The sequence below is a fragment of the Cebus imitator genome, unplaced genomic scaffold (assembly GCF_001604975.1).
Source record: "Cebus imitator isolate Cc_AM_T3 unplaced genomic scaffold, Cebus_imitator-1.0 Scaffold82, whole genome shotgun sequence".
Classification (NCBI taxonomy): Eukaryota; Metazoa; Chordata; class Mammalia; order Primates; family Cebidae; genus Cebus; species Cebus imitator.
This window is the reverse complement of record NW_016107397.1, coordinates 6,847,267-6,861,525: the sequence shown is the minus strand read 5'-3', so window position 1 is coordinate 6,861,525 and position 14,259 is coordinate 6,847,267. Positions and strand designations below refer to the sequence as shown.

The 14,259-nt window shown below is 55.8% G+C and overlaps 1 protein-coding gene across 1 annotated transcript in view; it reads left to right on the top strand.

Moving 5' to 3' along the window:
- Positions 1-13,921, top strand: part of LOC108307874 (Grid2 interacting protein) — a 37,247-nt gene extending 23,326 nt beyond the window's left edge. The window contains exons 11-21 of the mRNA XM_037740400.1: positions 587-942; positions 1,661-2,077; positions 4,452-4,539; positions 5,471-5,548; positions 6,647-6,843; positions 7,152-7,307; positions 7,444-7,530; positions 8,512-8,641; positions 8,731-8,849; positions 12,248-12,412; positions 12,656-13,921. Coding sequence (XP_037596328.1) covers positions 587-942; positions 1,661-2,077; positions 4,452-4,539; positions 5,471-5,548; positions 6,647-6,843; positions 7,152-7,307; positions 7,444-7,530; positions 8,512-8,641; positions 8,731-8,849; positions 12,248-12,412; positions 12,656-12,727 — 1,865 coding nt within the window. The 3' untranslated portion in view covers positions 12,728-13,921. The remainder of the gene's footprint in view (positions 1-586; positions 943-1,660; positions 2,078-4,451; positions 4,540-5,470; positions 5,549-6,646; positions 6,844-7,151; positions 7,308-7,443; positions 7,531-8,511; positions 8,642-8,730; positions 8,850-12,247; positions 12,413-12,655) is intronic.
- Positions 13,922-14,259: the final 338 nt, after the last annotated feature.

Here is a 14,259-nt window from a genome sequence, read left to right as displayed (position 1 = left end):
AAAAAAAAAAAAAAAAGAGAGAGAGAGAGAAAGAAAAAGAAAGAAAGAGAGAGAAAGAAAAAAGAGAAAAAGAAAGAAAGCAGATGTCTGTTTCTGAAGAAGTTCTGAGTTAGCATGTGGTTATCAGTTAAACTCTCAAGTGCATGCATTGTTCTGTGAATGGCACAGCTGGGAAGACAGTTGCTCTTCAGGTCAGAAGGCAGGGCCCCTGGGAGGTCCTCCTGTGAACTCAGGACTTGCTGGGTGTAGGAGATGCCCTGTGACTCTCGTCTGGGCCCTAGAGAAGCCCCTCCACCCTTTGAGTTAGTGGTGTTCAGTGGCTCCCAGCTGGGTCCCTTGTGACCATTCCAAGGTGAGCTGGCATCCAGCCTGTCCTGGGGCTGAGTGGTGCTCCTGCTCACCAGGCCTGGTCTTTGGTCATGGTTGGAAGGCAGGGCTACCCAGGGTCTTCCTGTTCTATGCCCAGAGAGGGAAAGGGGAGTGCCCCAGAACACAGAGCCCGCCTGCCCTGGGCCCTCTCTCCAGCTTGCACCTGCAGCCTCGGTGCTGGCTGAAGAGGGATCCTCACACTGCATCCCCCCACCAGGGCCCAGGACTCTGTCTGGCGTCTCATGGCCCAGCGAGCGACTCCTGCCCTCCCCTTGCTACCACCCACTGTGTTCTGGGGGCCTGGCCTCCCCCAGCAGCTCTGAGTCCCACCCCTACGCCAGCCTGGACAGCAGCAGGGCGCCCTCCCCACAGCCAAGCCCAGGGCCCATCTGCCCCGACAGCCCCCCAAGCCCGGACCCTGCCCACCCGCCCAGCCACAGGAAGCTTTTCACCTTCTCCCACCCTGTGCGAAGCCGTGATACCGACCGCTTCCTGGATGTGCTGAGTGAGCAGCTGGGCCCACGGGTCACCATTGTGGATGATTTCCTGACCCCTGAGAATGACTACGAGGAGGTGGGTATGCAAGCAGGTATGGAGGGAGGTGGGTGAGGCATGGTGTGGAGGTCTGCAAGGCAACAGTGTCCCTGGGCTCCTGCAAGGGCCTGCTGCCCTTGGGATCTTCCCCAGGCTATCCCACTCCCTGACTCAAGCTATTTCACCCTTTCCCCAGGTTACCCTATCTCTTGTTTGAGGTTATCGTGCTCCTTGTCTGAGGCTAGCCTATGCTCCCTATCCCATGTTAGCCCATTCCTTAGGCCAGGCTATCCCACACAGCCTGAGTCTAACCTGTGAAATGGTCCTATGCTTATCCCAGGCTATCCCCTTCACAGCCTAAGGCTAACCTGTGAAACACTGCCCTATCCTTGTCTCAGGCTATCCCATGCACAGCCTGAGGCTAACCCATGAGACTGCCCTGTTCTTGTCCCAGGCTATCCCCCTCACAGCCTGAGGCTAACCTGTAAGACTGCCCTATCCCTGTCCCAGGCTATCCCATGCACAGCCTGAGGCTGACCCGTGAGACACTTGCCCTATCCTTGTCCCAGGCTATCCCATGCATAGCCTGAGGCTAACCCATGAGACAGTCCTATGCTTAGCCCAGACTATCCCCTTCACAGCCTGAGGCTAACCCATGAGACTGTCCTATCCTTGTCCCATGACCCTTCACCTTGCACCCGCTCTAGTCTCTCTGGGTCCAGCCTCACCCTCCCCTTGCCTCTCTTTCCACCACCAGATGAGCTTCCACGATGACCAGGGTAGCTTTGTAACCAATGAGCGGAGCAGCGCCAGCGACTGCGTCAGCAGCAGTGAAGAAGGCAGCTCCCTGACCTACTCCTCCATCTCTGACCACATCCCGCCACCCCCACTCAGTCCCCCACCACCACCACCCCTGCCTTTCCATGACCCCAAGCCCAGCTCCCGTAGCTCTGATGGTTCCCGGGGCCCTGCTCAGGTGCTGGCCAAGCCCCTCACCCAACTCAGCCACCAAGTCCCTCCACCTCCCCCACCACCCCTGCCCCCTCCTGTGCCCTGTGCACCCCCTATGCTGTCCCGGGGCTTGGGCCATCGGCGCAGCGAGACCAGCCACATGAGTGTCAAGCGCTTGCGGTGGGAGCAGGTGGAGAACTCAGAAGGCACCATCTGGGGTCAGGTGGGTGACCTGGGAGCCACCAGTGCTCTGTACTGGGGGAGGATGGCTTGAGCGGTAGCACTGAAGGAAAATCCATCTTCCAGGCATCTTCCAACATCATCCTCCCTACCCCAAGCAGAGGATGAGTAGAGCCCCAGCCCAAGGACATGCCCATGCTTGGTGGCTGCCGCAGGCATTGAAGCCAATCTCTGTCCCTAAGCCAAAAACCCACACGGGGGACACCTGGAAAGGCCACCCTACCCATCCTTGAAACCTATCACTCTTGAAGCCAGACGAGTTCTCTTAAACCCTTAAAAGAGCAGCTGGTTCAAACTCCTGCACACCAGCCTTCACTCTTTCACTTTGATGCTTGAATTTCTTCCTGCACAACTCTGCCAGTGTATACTTGAACACCTTTGGTGATGAAGAACTCACTGCCTGTCAAGGTCTTTCCTCACTGGACGATTTTAACCATCCTTTGTCTTCCTCTGAAATCTTGTCTCCCCAAGATTCCCCTGCTCTGTTTTCTGTCTGGCCCTTGAAATCAGGCAGAGCAATCTTTTTTTTTTTTTTTGAGACAGAGTCTCGCTCTGTCACCCAGGCTGGAGTAAAGTGGCATGTTTTCGACTCACTGCAACCTCTGCCTCCCTGGTTCAAGCGATTCTCCTGCCTCAGCCTCCCAAATAGCTGGGACTACAGGTGTGTGCCACCACGCCCGGCTAATGTTTTGTATTTTAGTAGAGACGGGGTTTCACCATGTTAGCCAGAATGGCCTCCATCTCCTGACCTCGTGATCTGCCCACCTCAGCGTCCCAAAGTGCTGGGATTTCAGGTGTGAGCCACTGTGCCCGGCCAGGCAGAGTAATCTTACCCACAGACCAACCAACCTACGAGATGAACAAGGTTCACCCCACCCCTTATTCCTTTTTTTTTTTTTTTTTAGGTCATTCCCCTAGAACATGGTTTCCAACCCCACACTCCAGTGTCCATGTCCCTGTTAGAGACCTTCCTAGAAGGAACCCTCAATGGGGCTTGACCAGCTCTGAAGAGAGAAAAGTCTTCTCACCTCCTTTAACCCAGACATCATACTCCTTTTAATATGGCAGGGGCTCCTCCCAGCTCCCAGGGCTGCCCCATCCAGTGCTCATGGTCACCATCATCCTTAACCCCATCTTCTTGGGACCAATAGCATGCTCTCACATGTAGTCATACTAGGCAGAGGCATGCTTGTGATTTTTCCCCACTGCCATCTCCTGAGTCCCAGTTCTGTCTCCTGCCCTCTCAGCCAAGATATTATCAGCCCACATCTCCAGGGAACCTTTCCAAGTTGCTAATAAAGACCAGTGAGGCCAGTTGTGGTGGTTCATACCTGTAATCCCAGCACTTTGGTAGGCTGAGGTGGGAGGACTGCTTGAGCCCAGGAATTCAAGACAAGCCTGGGCAACATAGGGAGATCTCGTCTCTACAAAAAATTAACCGGACATGGTGGTGTATGCCTGTGGTTTCAGCTACTTGGGAGGCAGTAGTATCACTTGATTTCCAGAGGTGGAGGTTGCAGTGAGCCAAGATGGCACCACTGCACTTCAGCCTGGGGGACAGAGCAAGACCTTGTCTCAAAAAATAAATAAATAAATAAAAATTAAAAATAAAGAACTCTGTGAGACAGGATACAAATAGGGACCTCCTGGGTCTCCTGGAGATCTCACTTCTGCCAACCTTGGACCAATCTTCAAGCCTTACTCCACAGCGTGGCTCTTCCACTGGCTACCAAAGGTAGACACAGGGACACAAGTCACACATCTGGCCAAGCCCAAATCCATCCTCGGTGTCCCTGCCCCACAGACATGTTCTAAGACTTCATTCCCCTGCTTACCCTCCCTTTAGGTCCTCTCCTTGTGGCAACTACCCCATCTTCACTCCCTGTCCCAGCCCCAGGCTGTCACCTCTCATCCACACCATTCATCACAGCCATGTGGCCTATACCCAGCCCCTAGGCTTCTAGCATCAGCCCACTCTGCCCAGGGCAGCCCTAGTGAACTCACTGACCCCAAAGGAGACCTGATAACAGAGCCAGACCCCTGAGCCACCTCCAGTAGCTCCTTACTTGGCTCTAGCCTCTTCACAGCTCCTTCATGCCCCAGCTCCAGCCCCACCTTCCTGGCTTCTGCATGGGTAGAGTTCCAAGTCTGAGTCTCAATTGATTCCAAGAGGTGCTGGCTTAGCACTGGTGACTCGGATGATCTGGCTTCTCCTGCAGTCTCCTCCAGCTCTGGGCTTTACTGATGGGTGCTTTCCCTTGGGAAGCCCCCAGGGTGGCCCTCAGAGATTGGGCAGTGGGAGGCCAGTTCAGCTGCTGCTGCTCCTCCTACTCTGAACTTCCCATCCTCCTTCCCAGCTTGGGGAAGACTCCGACTACGATAAGCTGAGTGACATGGTGAAATACCTCGATCTGGAGCTCCACTTCGGCACCCAGAAACCTGCTAGTGAGTGGCCTGATGGCCTTGGGGGAACCCCAGATACTACACCATCTGTGGCAGCCCCAGGCTTAGCATCTCTGAGGGCTGCCCTGACTGCTATTTAACCTGATGAATCCTCAAGCCTTCAGTCCCTGAGTTATTTAATAGCTGGCATTTAGGCTGGGCTCAGTGGCTCATGCCTGCCATCCCAGCACTTTGGGAGGCTTAGGTGGGTGGATCTTTTGAGCTCAGGCATTCAAGACCAGCCTGGGCAACAGGGCAAAACCTCCATCTCTATCAAAAAGGCATGGTGGAGGATGCCTGTGGTCCAGCTACTTGGGAGGCTGAGTTGGGAGGATCAATTGAGCCTATGAGGTGGAGGTTGCAGTGAGCCGAGATCGCACCACTGCACTCCGACCTGGTAACCTGGGTAACATAGTGAGATTCTGTCTCAAACAAACAAACACACAAAAAGCTGTCATTTATTGTACAGTGATCAAATACCAGGGACTCTCATTTCTAAATCTCATGGCAACTCTATCATGGAGACACTGTGATCACCCCCATTTCCTGATGAGGAAGCACAGAGAGGGGAGGTAATTTGCTCACCGTCACGTCGTAGACAGGAGGCATCCACAAATGTATCTTTCAGGCTCCCCTGCCCTCAATCTTTCCTGGGTATCTCCCTGTCATTGCTGGGTGGAACAGCCAGTCCCAGGATAGAACAGAAAGGCCTGGCCTCCTGCAGTATGGGGGTTGCACAGGGCCCGGGGGGGTATACACAGGACCTAAGGGTCCCCGACCCCAGGAATGAGAGGACTATGGACATGTGTGGCCGATTAAGTCGAGGTCGTGCTTAGGGGGAATCGTGGCTGTTGGCTGTGGCCGCACCACTCCTGGGCCTTCCCACCGCAACCTCAGCCTAGCCCCCTTCGTAAACTGTGAGTTTCCTTTCCAGAGCCGGTGCCGGGACCCGAACCCTTCCGGAAGAAGGAGGTGGTGGAGATTCTGTCCCACAAGAAGGCCTACAACACCTGTGAGGGTCCTGGGACCACCCCCTCAGGGGGTGTAGAGGGCGGGCGGCGTCCGTTTCTCTGGGCCTCAGATCTACACGGATGTATGTGTATGACAGACATTAGGCGATGGAGACCTGGACTCCTCCTGACTAGCGCGGTGAAGGCCCCCTGCCAGGCCCCGTAGCCAGCCAATCCCACCTGGGCGCAGGTTCCGGCCCCGCCCTCACTGTGTAATCAACTCCCCAGTTCGGACCCCGCCTCCAGCCTCCCGGCTCCCCTTCACAGGCCCCGTCCTAGTCCCTGGCCGGATGCCCATAGACCCCACCCACCTTCCTGGTCTAGCGCCTCGAGAACCCCGCCCTCACCTTTTAATCGGTCGCTGAAAGACCGTCTCTATTCTGGGTCCGCCCCTGCCCTGGCCCCCTAGGGCACCCCTCGCAGGCCCATTCCCTGTTCCCTGTCCGCTCCCTTCAGTCTCCGCCCTGTAGCCCGAGCCTATCTGGAAGCTCCGCCCTGACCCCCCACCCCACCAGCTCAACGAGCAGCCCCGCCCCCTTTCCTTGCCCCTCACCCCCCAGGTTCCTCCCAGTAGCCTAGGCCCATTCCGAAGCCTGGCCCTCTCTCTACAGGACCCCGCCCTCTTTCCACCCGGTCCCCGCCCCAGTTTACCCGCAGACCCCACCCTGTTTGTTGTCCCCAACCCATCTAGAGTTCCTCCAGTAGCCCAGGCCCCATCCCAGCTCTTCCTCGCAGTTGTACCCGCTTTCTTTGTCCCCTACCCCTTCAGACTCCCCGCTGTAGCCTGGGCCAAACCTGGAAGCCCCGCCCTCTTCCTGCTGGGCCCCGCCCTCTCCAGGCCCCTGCTCAGCGAGCGGCCCCGCCCCCTTCCCGCCCAGGCTCCGCCCCTTGGCCCAGGCCAATCCTGGTGCCCGCCCCGTTTCTTGTCCCTCCAGCGTCAAGGCCCCGCCCTCTCCCCAGGCCCCGCCCCTGCCCGCCCTCTCCCCCGCCCTTGCCCTGCCCTCTCCGTCCTGGATCCCATCCGGGCACCACCCCGGCCCCGCCCCCTCCCCCCTCCCCCTCCTGGCCCCGCCCAGTTCACCGCACCGCCCCTCCCGCAGCCATCCTCCTGGCGCACCTGAAGCTGAGCCCCGCGGAGCTGCGCCAGGTGCTGATGAGCATGGAGCCCCGGCGCCTGGAGCCCGCGCATCTGGCGCAGCTGCTGCTCTTCGCGCCCGACGCCGACGAGGAGCAGCGCTACCAGGCCTTCCGCGAGGCGCCCGGGCGCCTCAGCGAGCCGGACCAGTTCGCCCTGCAGGTGTCGCGGCCATAATCCTGCCCTAAGGCCGGCTCCATCGGAGCTGTATCTGTGACCAGGGATGCTGGAGTCCTGCGCCCCTTCAGGGGCCGCCATTGCACCCAGGCCTCTGAGTCCCAGCTTAACACCTTTAATAGCCAGGTCCTATCAGGGGTCCAAGGTACATGGGAGGCGGGCTCCCCCAAGGGTCGTGCTCATTCTTCCTACTGGAATATCGGGCCCAAGCAGCTAGCAGACACCCACCCCAAAGCCTGGAGCAGAGGGTCCCAGGCAGCGGATGGGTGAATCTGGCTATGCCTTCGAGGCAGATGCTGTCAGTTCCCGAATACAAGACGCGCCTGCGCAGTCTCCACTTCCAGGCCACCCTCCAGGAGAAGACAGAGGAGATCCGAGGCAGCCTCGAATGCTTGCGCCAGGCCTCCCTGGAGCTCAAAAACAGCCGAAAGCTCGCCAAGATCCTGGAGGTCAGTGGGCATACCCTCCCTGGGCACCCTAACTGCTTCTCTGTCTCCTGGGGCTTCATGATTGAAGGCCCATCCAGACAGCAGGGTGGGTGGGTGCTGGTGTGAGGACAGGACCTGCCCACCTTCTTGTCCACAGTTTGTGTTGGCCATGGGCAACTATCTCAACGATGGACAGCCCAAAACCAATAAAACCACCGGCTTCAAGATCAACTTTCTGACAGAGGTGAGGGGGCCAGCCGGCAGCAATTGCCTGGTTTGCTCTACCAGCAAGGCGCTGATGCCAAGCCTAGCTCAGTTGTGGCAAAGGGCAGGAAAGGACATCGTGACCAAGGAGGGCTCTCCCCCTAGCAGGAAAAGGTGGCTGCATTGAAGCCACGATGTGACTGTAGCAAAGGTTGGGGTGGAGTAGGTTGGGAACACACTCCCAGGATCTGGAAAATGGAGTGAGGGAAGGGAGTTGGAAAGGGAGTGTCAAAGGCTGGGGACTGGGCTGGGTGTGGTGACACATGCCTGTAATCCCAGCACTTTGGGAGGCCAAGATGGGATGATCGCTTGAGGCCAGGAGTTGGAGACCAGCCTGGACAACATAGCAAGACTCCAGTTCTACAAAAAATAATTAGCCAGGCATGATGCATGCCTGTAGTCCAAGCTACTCAGGAAGCTGAAGTGGAAGGATCACTTGAGCCTGGAGTTCAATGCTGCGGTGAGCTATGATGGAGCCATTGTACTCTAGCCTGGGCAACAGAGCAAAACCCTGCCCTTTTTTTTTTTTTTTTTTTTGAGATGGAGTGTCACTCTGTCTGCCCAGGCTAGAGTGCAGTGGCAAAATCTTGCCTCACTGCAACCTCCACCTCCTGAGTTCAAGTGATTCTTTTGCCTCAGCCACCCAAGTAGCTGGGACTACAGGCGTGCCACCATGCCCAGCTTTTTAGTATTTTTAGTAGAGATGGGGTTTCGCCATATTGGCCAGGCTGGTCTCGAACTCCTGACCTCATGATCTATCTGCCTCAGGCTCCCAAAGTGTTGGGATTACAGGCATGAGCCACCACACCCGGCTGACCCTGCTATTTAAAAAAAAAGAGAGAGAGAGAGAGAGAGACCAAGAATTGATCATTGATGCCACAGTAGTCCCGTAGAAGCTGAGCCCATGTGACCATATCTGATGGGGTCCTTGACCGGGATGTATGTGGGGAATCACTTGCAGCTGAACTCCACCAAGACAGTGGATGGGAAGTCCACCTTCCTGCACATCCTTGCCAAATCGCTGAGCCAGCACTTCCCTGAACTCCTGGGCTTTGGTCAGGACCTGCCCACCGTGCCCCTGGCTGCCAAAGGTATGCTGGGTGGGTCGGCAGGAGGGCAAAGGCATACTGTCCTGGACTGGGAGAGCAGCCCCATGTGGCCTCTGTCCTCTTCCCTACAGTGAACCAACGGGCCCTGACCAGCGACCTGGCTGACCTCCATGGCACTATCAGCGAGATACAGGACGCCTGCCAGAGCATTTCCCCCTCCAGCGAGGACAAGTTTGCAGTGGTCATGTCGGCATCCTCTGAGCAGCCTGTCCCTGCGCCAGGCCAGATCCTGGGATGGTTGGGTAGAACTGGCTATGGCTCGGGGGGCCACTGGAGACCTTGACTCCCGGCAGAGATCCTGGGCACAGGCTGCTGTGCACACAGGGGTCCTGAAAGAGGCTCCATCCTGCGTTGTTTATTGGTGGATTGGTTAATTGATTGAGACAGGATCTCACTCTGTCACCCAGGTTACACCTGGCTAGTTTTTATATGTTTAGTAGAGACAAAGTTTTGCCACGTTGCCCAAGCTGGTCTCAAACTCCTGGGCTTAAGTGATTTGCCTGCCTCAGCCTCCCAGAGTACTGGGTTTACATCATGAGCTGCAATACTGGGCTCCATCCTGAGTTATTTATTTTATTTTATTTTATTTTTTGAGACAGAGCCTTGCTCTGTTGCCCAGGCTGGAGTGTAGTTGTGCGATCTTGGCTCACTGCAGCTTCTGCCTCCTGGGTTCAAGCTATTCTTCCACCTCAGCCTCCCAAGTAGCTGGGATTACAGGCGCCCACCACCACACTCAGCTTATTTTTTGTATTTTTAGTACAGATGGGTTTTTTTCACCATGTTGGCCAGGCTGGTCTCAAACTCCTGACCTCAGATGATCCACCTGCCTCGGCCTCTCTGAGTGCTGGAATTACAGGCATCAGCCGCCATGCCTGGCTCTGGGTCATTTATAATCCAAGCCAGAGCTCTTCTGAGTGCCCCAAAGCCACTGTCTCATCTGTCCTCTGGGGCTGTGGAGCCCCGAGCTAAGTCTCAAGATTACAAGGAGCGGCCTGTCAGGCCCTACCAGCCAAAGGCAGCCAGGAGGGTGGACATTCCCACTGAACCCCCCCAGCAGGTCCTGGCCAGTGGGCAACAGAAGCCCAGATGGGAAGACAGGAAAAAAGGGCATGTGGCACTTCTCCCTGCTCCTGCTCTCTGGCTCCAACACCCCTTGGCAGGGAACACAGTGTCTTCCCTAAGGCTGAAGCTAGGTAAGCAGAAGAGCTCTTGGGGCTGTGCCTGTGACCAGTGCAGTGGGTGATGAAAGCCCCTGTAATGTATCTCTGATTGCAGCACATGGGGTCTGGTGGCGGCAAGTGTCTGAGTAGAAATTTGATGTCAGATCCACCCCCACCACTTCCTCTCAGGCAGGAGATCTACAGAGAATCACTAAGCAAAATCTGCAGGTTGGGCAAGGTGCTTCTCACCCCTGTCTCCTTTCACCCACATAACACCCACATGTTTTGCAGATATGAAAACTGAGGCTGTTCAGGTGAGGTTTAGTCCACTCTATCATCCCTCAGTCCAGGGGTACTGGCCTGCTTCTTTGGGCTTGGAGGTCTCCAGAGAGAAGATGGATGGTCACATTCAAGGATAGCCTCTGGGCCAGGCGTGGTGGCTCATGCCTGTAATCCCAGCACTTTGGGAGGCCAAAGGTGAGAGATTGCTTGAGACCAGGAGTTTGAGACCAGCCTGGGCAATATAGCAGGGCCGTGTGTCTGCAAAAGAATTTGAAAATGAGGCTGGATGCGGTAGCTCACACCTGTAATCCCAGCACTTTGGGAGGCCGAGACGGGCGGATGATCTGAGGTCAGGAGTTTGAGACCAGCCTGGCCAACATGATGAAACCTTGTCTATAAAAATGCAAAAATTAGCTGGATGTGGTAGTGCCCGCCTGTAGTGCCAGCTACTTCAGAGGTTGAGGCATGAGAATTGCTTGAACCTGGGAGATGGGGGTTGCAATGAGTCGAGATTACGCCACTGCAATCCAGCCTGGGCGACAGGGAGACTGTGTCTTAAAAACAAAAAAAGAATTTGAAAATAAGCCCAGCATGATGGTGCATCCCTGGAGTCCCAGCTACTTGGGAGGCTGAGGCTAGAGGATCACTTGTGCCCAGGAGTTCAAGGTTGCAGTGAGGTATGATCATACCACTGCACTCTAGCTGGGTGACAGAGTAGCTGTCTCAAATATAAAATGAAGGCAGGCCAGGTGCGGTGGCTCACGCCTGTAATTCCAGCATTTTGGGAGGCCAAAGAGGGCAGATCACCTGAGGTCGGGAGTTCAAGACCAGCCTGGCCAACATAGTGAAACCCCATCTATACTAAAAATACAAAAATTATCTGGGCATGGTGCCATGTGCCTATAATCCCAGCTACTCCAGAGGCCGAGGCAGGAGAATCACTTGAATCCGGGAGGTGGAGGTTGCAGTGAGCCAAGATGCCACAGCACTCTAGCCTGGGCAACAGAGCCAGACTCAGTCTCCTGACTCATTTGCCTGCCTGCTGTGGGACTTTGGGCAAGTCACTTACCCTCTCTGAGCCCAGTTTCCTCATCAGGAAAAAGAGAGGTCATGAAAACCCCTACCACAGTGGTCGTTAATTGATTATGATGCTAGTGGGTTCAACCATGGCTCAGGCACCACAGTGCTTGCTGTGTGATCTTGGCCAGTTGCTAAAGTCCTCTGTGCTTTAATTTGTTCGCATATAAAATAGAGATAATCTACCTGGTAGAGGTGTTACAATTCAACAAGCTTGGAACAAAGCTTGGCACAGTTTTAAGTGCTGAAAAAAAATAGCAATTTAGCCACTGAATCTTTTTGCAGGACTGATCATGTATCAGATGCTATTCTGAGCGCTGGAGTTGTATGCAGGGAACAAGCTTGCGCTTAGGCGATAGGAAATGAACTTGTGAACAATTTCAGATCACGACAGATGCGCTAGAAAAGAGGGTAAGGCCTAAAGCCAGGTGCAGTGGCTCGTGCCTGTAATCCCAGCACTTCGGGATGCCAAGGTAGGAGGATCACTTGAGCCTAGGAGTTCGAGACCACCCTGGGCAACATAGACCCAATCTCTATTTTAAAAATCAAAAAATTAGCTGTGTATGGTGGTGTGAGCCTCTGACCCCAGCTACTTGGGAGGCTGAGGTGGGAGGATCACTTGAGCCTGGGGGGTAGTGGCTGCAATGACCTGTAAGCCGTGAACATGCCACTGCACTCCAGCCTGAGCCACAGATTAAGACCCAGGCTCAAAAAAAAAAGTAAGTTCTAGAGAGTGGCAGGTGACAGAGGGACTGTAAGTGGGTAGTTGGAGAAGAAGGTGGTGGTGGAGGCCTCTGATCAGAGACCCAGGAAAGAGAGAGCCTGCAGAAAGAGCAAGGTGAAAGGCCTGAGGCTGGACTGGCTGCAGCCAGTTGCAGGATGTGCTTAGTGGCCAGTGGGACTGGAATCCCTGAACAGGGCCCTGTTCCCCATTGGACACAGGGCCTGGCCTTGGAAGGACTTAGGCTAAGTGGGAGTGGGGCAGCTAGGGGCCTGTCTGTCTGGGGCCACCACCCAAGACCCTGAGGGCACTGGCGGGCTGGCTGTTTCCTTAACCCAGGCCTGTCAGTCCTTCTTAGAGACGGCCCAGCCGGCGCTTCGGGTGCTGGACGGGCTGCAGCGCGATGCCATGGAGGAGCTGGGCAAGGCGCTGGCCTTCTTCGGGGAGGATTCCAAGGCCACCACCTCCGAGGCTTTCTTCGGCATCTTCGCAGAGTTCATGAGCAAATTTGAGGTGAGCCCCAGTGGAGACCTGAGGGTCCCTTTTGGAGAGGTGGGAGCCAAAGGCCAAATGAAGGGATCCTCAATGAGGCCAGGGCTGGAAAAGGGTACCCAGTGAGCGACATGTCTCCCTAATCCCCTGATGGGGTGGGTTGCAGCCTCAGTGCTGGCTGTCTACGGTAAAAAGAGGCAGGGAAGGTGTCGAAGGCTCCTGGAAACACTGACCGCCCCCTACCCCTGTGTTTCCCCTCCCCAGCGAGCACTGAGTGACCTGCAGGCCGGGGAGGGCCCACGCAGCTCCGGGATGGTTTCACCCCTGGCCTGGTGACAGTGGCCACACCACATCCTCTGTGGCCTGAGCAGGGAGATGGAGGCTGAGAGGGCGCCCCAGACACTGATGAGGTCCGGGGCCGCTGCACCCCAGGCTCTGAGCACACCTTCAGCCTCTCCTGCAGCTACCTCAGCCGCCGAGCTGTGGCCGGGCCTTCCTCTGCCAGCCCTTGTTCGTACCCCCAAGCCCGGGGCCAGATGCCCTTGGAGCGGGCTCTGAGTGTGCCTGCACTGGGAGGACTGTGCCCATCGGCTTCCTGGGTCCACTTCCCGCCTTGCTCCCGGGCTGTCGGGGGCCTGGAGTGTGGATTACAAAGTGGCCACGTTCCTAGGACATGCAAACCGTCTTTTTGATCCTGCTCCTAGCAGGTTCCTGCAAGGAGGCCAACACCCTTGAGCACCACCCTGCAGGCAGGCACAAGAGGGCATAGAGCCCACCATAGAGGGGCCCTGGGGACATGCACACCCAGCCTGGGCCTTGGAAGCTGGCTGCAGAGGCACAGGAAGAGAGAGGCCAGGGAGAGACACAGGGAAGGAGGGACTGGAGGAGGAAGACCCCCTATGTCAGACTGCAGAATTAAGGTTTCATGCAGTGGACATGAAACCTCTGTAGAAGGAGGACACCTTCTACAGAGGTGGCCCGATTGAAAGTGGGGAGCTTGGGAGGGGAATAGGCATGGTCAAGGTAGAGCAGACTGAATGGGGAGGTGTTGAGGGCGGGAGGTGAGCAGGATCTGGTGGCCGACTGCCAGACTTCTCACCCAAACGGGTGGTGATGTTCCCTGGAGCAAGTCATGAGACCAGGGCAGGTTTGGGGGCAGACGACACAATCTGGGATGTATTTGGGACCCAAGTGGTCACTTACATGTGCCTAGGCATACAGCAGGAGTTACCTGGATGCCAGGAGCAGGAGCAGGTGGCGTGGTGGGCAGGGAGGGAGGGTGTGGGACTGGTTTCACTTTTTTTATTCTCTGATTGGCAGATCCTTGCATCAGACAGCTTCCCCCATTGCACCTTTCTTTTTTTTTCCCCCCGGAAAAGTCTGAAATGGGCTTTAATCCTGTCTCTTGGATTCTTTTTCTCCCACTGCAATCAAATGGCTTACATTGCACCTGGGCAGTAGTGGGGACTTGTTCAGTTCTTCCTAGTCCCCCAGGCCCCTTTTTGAAGCCATCTTTTTTTGTTCCTTGCACACAGCCACTATACAAAAACATCAAGACCAAAATATATACTGCAAGGGGGATGTGGCTAGTGGGATTCATTTCTCCCCAGCAGCTCAAGTGGAATTGTTTCCGAAAGTTTGCAGTGCCCGTGCCTCTGAGAAACATGTCAGGAAGTCAGTTAAAACTTCTACAAGCCAGGCGAGATGGCACATACCTGTAATCCCAGCACTTTGGGAAGCCGAGGTGGGCAGATCACCTGAGGTCAGGAGTTCAAGACCAGCCTGACCAACATAGTGAAACTCCGTCTCTACTAAAAATACAAAAATTAGCTGGGCATGGTGGCATATGCCTGTAATCCCAGCTACTT